Genomic DNA, 6916 nt, shown 5'->3' with positions numbered 1-6916 from the left:
AGGCTAAAAGTAGGATTTTATTCTAACTAAATATATGCAGTAACTCTTTCAATGTTTTAATATTATTATGTGTAATCCTCTTTTAAAATTTTTTTTTTACACAAGCCCAATTTTATTCGGGTAATACTCACAATTCACATATATTTTAAAATCAATCAACTAAATTTGTGTTTAACATATGTATTCTAGCTTTTGTATTATATTATAGGGCATGACAAACTTGTATGCAACACAAAAACTTTGCACTATCTTTTATTATTAACCATTTATTCAATAACTATGATGTATCAGCTAGGAGCTTCAATTCTATATGAATATATACAATAATACAAAAGCTGAGAATTTCTACTTAAGCTAGTATACCATTTTATGTAAAAGGTAAAAAAAAAAAGTATACATCTAAGATGGTTGAATCAACATGGAAAAAGCAAAAAAGAAGGTTCAACATGAACAATCTTCCTGCTTAAGAATTTGATTCGGTTCAACTTTTCACTACACCATAGTACTTGTTCTTTTCTTAATTGTGACATGTTTATCACTCTTGAAATCAATCTCAACCCAACTTGTGCAACTAATTGCTCATGATCAAGTTGATCCTCATGGTGCTTTTGGAACTTCTTCACTATGCAATTTCCAGTTCTTATTATGTCTTTCAGCTTTTTATCCTTCTGCAAAATGTAACACAAGATTGAAATATTGTATGCAATTAATTGATTAATTAATAGCTTGTTTAGAAAAGTGCTTTCACAAGTATCACCATAAAAAGTGTTGTCTAAGTAGAAAGCACATACCTTTTGTAGTTGTGTTCTAATGTCCACTAGAAGATTTGAAATTGAAGGGTCTTTGAGATTATTTCCAATATGCTTAGAAATCACATTCACATTCCCATTATCTTTATCCGCTCGAACAAATTCCCAAAACACTCGCATTGATTCCTTTATGATATCTTCCAACCTTCCACTTGCGATAGGATCTTCCTCGCCCCCTTTACTATCATCTGTATCAATCACATTCACACGCAAAAAAAATTTAGTATCTGATTCTTAATAATTATAATACACTATTTTATAGAGAGTGAGAATATATTTAACTAAAAAAACGTGTCACCTTTTATATCGGGAACATGAAGCAAGTTTCTGATCACGCAGCGGTTTTTGACATAGTTTTGGACCCTTGGTCCACTTTGAAATGGTTCATTCTCTATGAATCTTTGCATCAATACTTGAAAAAGTTGAAATTCACCAGCAACATGGTTATACCTATGGCTATGAGGCCCTTGTGAATCATATTGTTGTAACTCAATAGCTTTCATGTGTTGCCAACATAGAATTTCCCATGAGAGACAAGCTTGTCCAACATACACCAATTCCAAATCTCTATGAAGTTGATGAACAAGTTTCAAAAACGGGTCAGATGTGATCTTTGTTGATTTTCTTGGCCATAAATTTTGTGAGATTATAGCATTTGAGATGGTGGATTTTGGTAATGAGATTAACTTAAGAGGGTCTTTTAGTTGAAGAAGACCTACAATTAAGGGTAAAGTGGAATGGATTAGTCATGATAATAATAATCAAAGGAAAAACATGATCCTTGATTAGTGCTAAATAAATAAGGTTTCTTTGCTTAGAGTAGAATAATAAAAACCAATCCTAGTCAAAACTTTAAAGTAATATTGAAGGTTCTTTATTCAACTTTATTGAATGCTTATGAAGAAAAAAGAGAACAAATCTTATTCACTGATTTTGATAACTTTAGTGAATAATAAAGTAGACCTATGAAGAATAGGAAAAAGATTGCTAGAGAAATAAATTAAATTAAATTCAATAGTAAAAAAATTGAATTTAAATTCATGATTGTAGATTTGTCACTATCTCTAGATTAATTATCGAATAAATAAATAACATAACTTTATGTGTACATAATTAAATACATGTGTTGGGTGTGAGATGAACAATGACCCACCATCCTAAAATCTTTCATGTTGATTTGAGTTTGATAACAAAAGTTCATCAAGAAAAAAACTTATGAAATTGGATGAGAAAGGACCTAAAAATTTATAATTTTAGCTATATAACACGAAACTGCGGTGTTCGTGCTTCATATATTTTTAAAAATGTGAAAAAAATTAGAATTTGTGATTAAGCATATATGATTGAAGATTTCAAGTTTTGATCTTAAAGCAACAAAATTTACCAAAAACAATGATATATTGCATGAATCTAAAATGTTGAAAATTGCAAGAACTTAACAAAGAAAATAAGTAAATTTAGCTCTTACCTAATGCATGCATGGTTTGATAATTCAAGATATCAAGTTTCTTCATTTTCTCTGCATAGTTGTTGTAAACTTTTTGAATCTCATTCATTTGATCCTTGAATTCAAGTAACTTCACTTCAATTTTCATTGGTTTCAATTCTTGAACCACTTTTGGTGACTCTTTTACTTCTTGTTCTTGTTCATCTTCATCTTCAACTTCTTCTATGATTGTGGCAAGTCCACCTTGTCTTGAATTCTTCAATTCTAACTTCAATTGCTCCACTATATCTTCATGCTCCCACTCAAAATCATCTTCATCTTCATCAGATTCTGATTCATTCAATTCTTCTCCACACTTAGCTTCTTCACTTTTCTTCATACCTTGTTTTTCATCTTTCACTTCAAAGTTCAAACCATGTTCCATAAAGGCTTTCAAACCCTTCATGTTAGGTTCCATTTCTATGTACTCATTTTCAGAAAAAACCTCAAAGTTTGAAACTTTATCATCAAATGAAGATGGGTTTTCATCCACACCTCCTTTTCTTTCATCTTTCATCATCAATTTTAGAATCTCAGGCTCAAATTTTTCGCTACCATTTTCGCTACCAAGAAAGTGATAGCTAAATGAATCATCAATTTTGTTGATGTTGCTATTGCTCCAAATCAAACCACTTGAGCTAGATGATTCTGACTCAGAATCAGATGTCACTGAATTTTCATTGAAAATGAAATAGTCTTCATCAGATGAATCAATTCCACCAAACACCTCGCCCTCGAAAGGAATCTGTTTATCGGTCGAATGAATATGATCTTCCTTTTGCTCTTCTTTTTCAGTTACAAAGTCTTTATCTGAATCAATGTTTGAAAACTCTTTGTGCACATTATTGGAAATGGATGAAATATTCGGACTCGTGAAGAACTCTCGAAAACTGAATTGAAATGTCATCGGTTCTTCTACGAAACCACTCATATCTTTCTCTGATGAGGATTCATACTTACTGGTGGTTATTGTTTTTGTGTCACTCTCCACTAAAACAGAGTCCTCTGTTTTTTGTTCTGTTTCTTCTTCCATTTTATTATCACCATGAACATCGAAACCCTCATCACCGAAAACCGATAATTGTGATTCGATTTCATCCATTTTCTCATAAACATCATGAATCTCAAACTCACCATCCTTCACAATATATCCTTCTGTGTCTTTTTCATCTATTTTGTTACCATCTTCGATAACATCAGAGACATTCTCCATGAAAACAGAGCCCTCTGTTTCAATTTCATCAATTTTTCTTCCATTTTCATGAACCTCATAGTCAATCTCTACAAGAGAATCTTCTCCTATTTCTTCGTCTTCCTCCTCTTCTTTCTCTTCTTCGACCTTCGTATGATCATGATGAAGATCATGTTCAATTTCATGATCAAATGAACCACTCTCCATGGAAACAACACCTTCATCTTCTTCTCCATTTTCCTCACCATCTTCAAGAACAACAAAGCTTAAAGACTCACTCTCCATGAAAACTTCATCTTCTATTTCACTCTCAATTCTCTCTATACCATCTTCAATCTCCTTCAAAACAGAGTTATCCCTGTATACCTCTGTTTTCACACATCCTTCATCAAAACCAGAGTGAATCTCCTTCAAAACAGAGTACTCTGTTTTTTCACCATGAACATGATCCACAAAAACAGAACACTCTGTTTCTCCTTGATGAAAATCCTCACTCCAAAAAAGAAAATTTGCCAGCTCCTCTGAGAAACCATCAACCTTAGAATCATCAAAATTTCCTTGTGATGGTGAATCATTAAGATCTTTTTTTGCATCTCCTAAATTAAGAAACCTGAAAAAAAAAATCACTCATTTTCCATGTACTTATAATAAAAAAAACAACCTTAAAAGGACAAAACAACCTCAAAAGAACAAAACAAATTTCACCAAACCTGAAGAAGTATTTGAGTATCAATCCAAACAAATAGAACACATGATTGCTGATGAAAACCCTCATAGAACCAAAAGCAAAAGACATGTTTCCTTTCATAAAAATCAAATTTTGTTGATGAAACCAATGTAGATTGAAGAGTTTTCTTAAGCATTAAAAAGGGTCACATGACACATCACTCAATCCAATTCAACTTTTGCAAAAAGTTTATGTTTTTATGTCCATGAAAATCTCCAAAACAAATTTAGTGTATAGAGAAAAAATGGGTCATGGAAAAAATTTCAAATGAAACATTGATGATAGTGGAAAAGTGGACTCTTTCTCTAACTTATGGAATAAGTTCTTCGAGGCATAATTTGTGTTAGGACCAAAAAAAAAATAGCGAGATTGTAGGAGAAGATTTAGCAGAGAAGGACAAGGGAAGAAAGCTACGTGTGATTACTATTAAGAAAACAGAGAAATGAGGATTTTGATTTTGAATAGGTTTGTTTGGTTTTGTTTTGTAGCATGATAAACATGGTTATAATGTTTGATACGTTTTAGAGAATTGAAATGAAAACGGAGTATGTTATTGATTGGTTTCAATGAAGCCGGTTACCATATTTGTTCACTAAACTTGGAAATTGGAATCAGTGGGTCAGTGTGTTGAATGCTCTTTGGGAAACTGAAAAGAAAAATTCTTCTCACTAGATTCGTAGGGATATGAATGTTGTTTGAATGACCATTCAATTTGGAAAAATTCTTGTAATATAGTGATTTTTTCATTATAAATTAGGTATGTTCTCGCACAATTGTATAGAGTGGCAAAATGAGTCCGACCTGTTTTGTTCGCACTTTAGTGCTGGACGAGCCAATGATTTAAGTATTCAATCTCAAATGTGTCCGCCTTATTCTGTCCCGTTTTTTTCGTAAATTTTTACGGACACAGTCATTTACATAAATTTGTGTGCTTTTAGGTTTAAAATGTGCAATGTTTACAGACTTTCTCTGTCCTACTCTCTTTTTTTCCGAAATGAACTTAGATTATAGGCCCGCATTCTTAATTATGCTCGTCTCGTCTCGTCCCCTTTTTATGCGGGGTTTTACAGGACGAACATATATGTTTGTCACTCCTACAACTATACACAAGATGAATCGACTTTAAGAATGTTTAAGAATGATAAAACAACTCTATATATATTTTTTTGCTTTCGCACCGGTTCCAACCTATATAGTAGATCGACTAATCCGACTCGTACTATGAAAGCATGTGCACTGGCCAAACGTTGTTTCTGCCAGGAATCGAACTCGTATTCCTAACTCTATTTATTTTGATACAACTAAATTATATTTAATCTATTACTAATTGCTTAAATTGAAAAATTATAATAGTATAAAACTCTAAAAGAATTTAAGCACAACTTTAGGCTTATTCATCGGACTCGAACGTAGGAGGATTTAAACTATTACCTAATTTGAAAATACAGTAATTTTGTTGAATAAATTATTAAAAAACACTAACTTGTGATTTGAAAACATATATTAGAAATACTAGTAGATTAATAGGCTTAACGTTTTAAGTTGAAAATAATGAAATATAGTGTCACTAGCATTAATTAAGGGAGTAAACCAACCCCACCTGCTAGAAGAAAATAATGGATGATGAATCAACTTAAGAAGAAAGATGATTAATCATTTTAGGCACGCTTCATGCATATAATTATTCAAATAAAAACTACGTACCCTACACAAATTTGTTGATTGATTAACACTTATTTCATAAATAAATCCTAATATGTACGTGCAAGTAATATACTAGTATTTATGCTAATATATTTTTGATTGAGAATACTAATTATGAAAGTGACTTGTATCAAAGTTGAGGTTGGAATTTTGAAGTTTAAATCGTAAATTGATTAAAATTAAATTAAACATTTGATCTAATAGTGAAGGTTTGGATTGTGGGAGGATGTTTTTTTTAAGGTTTCGAGTTCGGATCTCTTTGCACAAATTTTGAATTTCAAAACTACGAGGCAGTTAATTCTTATCTACCCAACTCAAAAAGTTGGGTAAAGTTACATTCAGTGTATAATATCTTGGAAACAACAAATAATTGTACTATTTTAGAATTAATTAAATATATTAAAATTAAATGGGATCTTTTGATTGGTAGAAGGTATATTACTCAACTTTTAATTATGGGTAGAGAAGTTGTCCCCATTTAGGAATGCCTATCAATGGAAAAGCTCTCAAGAGACGTGACTACCAACATGTTATGGATCAGATAACATCTAAACTAGCGTCTTGGAAAGCAAGTAATATCTCTTTTGCTAGTAGACTCACTTTGGCTAAAAGTGTATTGAAAGCCACATCCATTTACTCCATAATGTCTAGTATGCTCCCTAAAGCATGTATAGAAGAGATTTATGACCTCCAAAAAAAAAAATTATATGGAGAGACAAGGAAAATAAATGAAAATACCATGCAGCGGGTTGGGAAACATATACTAAAACAAAGGAGGAAGGTGGCCTGGGTCTTCGAAGACTTGATAACATGAATCAAGCATGCATTATAAAGCTAGGGTGGAAGCTTCATAACAAACATGATGAGTTGTGGTGTAAGGTGTTGAAAGGAAAGTATAATCATACCAACAACGCAGACAAGAAGATTCATAATGGTGCAACTTCAAGTTTATGGCGAGGTATTATGAAGTCGAAATCTTTACTGCTTGTGAAAGGTAT

At 31.9% G+C, this 6916-nt stretch overlaps 1 protein-coding gene across 1 annotated transcript; it reads right to left on the bottom strand.

The window, feature by feature from the left end:
• Nucleotides 1–216: 216 nt before the first annotated feature.
• LOC131643149 (uncharacterized) lies at nucleotides 217–4922 on the bottom strand. The gene is made up of 5 exons (XM_058913301.1): nucleotides 4198–4922; nucleotides 2278–4097; nucleotides 1108–1524; nucleotides 792–997; nucleotides 217–668 (listed from the first exon to the last, which is right to left on the bottom strand). Exons 1-5 carry the CDS (start codon nucleotides 4293–4295, stop codon nucleotides 414–416), a joined length of 2796 nt encoding a protein of 931 aa, XP_058769284.1. The 5' UTR covers nucleotides 4296–4922; the 3' UTR covers nucleotides 217–413.
• Nucleotides 4923–6916: the final 1994 nt, after the last annotated feature.

The sequence above is a fragment of the Vicia villosa genome, unplaced genomic scaffold (assembly GCF_029867415.1).
Source record: "Vicia villosa cultivar HV-30 ecotype Madison, WI unplaced genomic scaffold, Vvil1.0 scaffold7, whole genome shotgun sequence".
Classification (NCBI taxonomy): Eukaryota; Viridiplantae; Streptophyta; class Magnoliopsida; order Fabales; family Fabaceae; genus Vicia; species Vicia villosa.
Note: the sequence above shows the minus strand (reverse complement) of the source record. Positions and strands in the feature narration are given on the sequence as shown.

Excerpts from the sequence above, each read along its gene's own strand:
- LOC131643149 (XM_058913301.1), bottom strand. The coding sequence starts at position 4,295 with ATGAAAGGAAACATGTCTTTTGCTTTTGGTTCTATGAGGGTTTTCATC. Across the intron at positions 4,098-4,197 it reads ATACTCAAATACTTCTTCAG|GTTTCTTAATTTAGGAGATG; the intron begins GTTTGGTGAAAT and ends TTTTTTTTTCAG. Across the intron at positions 998-1,107 it reads TCATGTTCCCGATATAAAAG|ATGATAGTAAAGGGGGCGAG; the intron begins GTGACACGTTTT and ends TGATTGATACAG.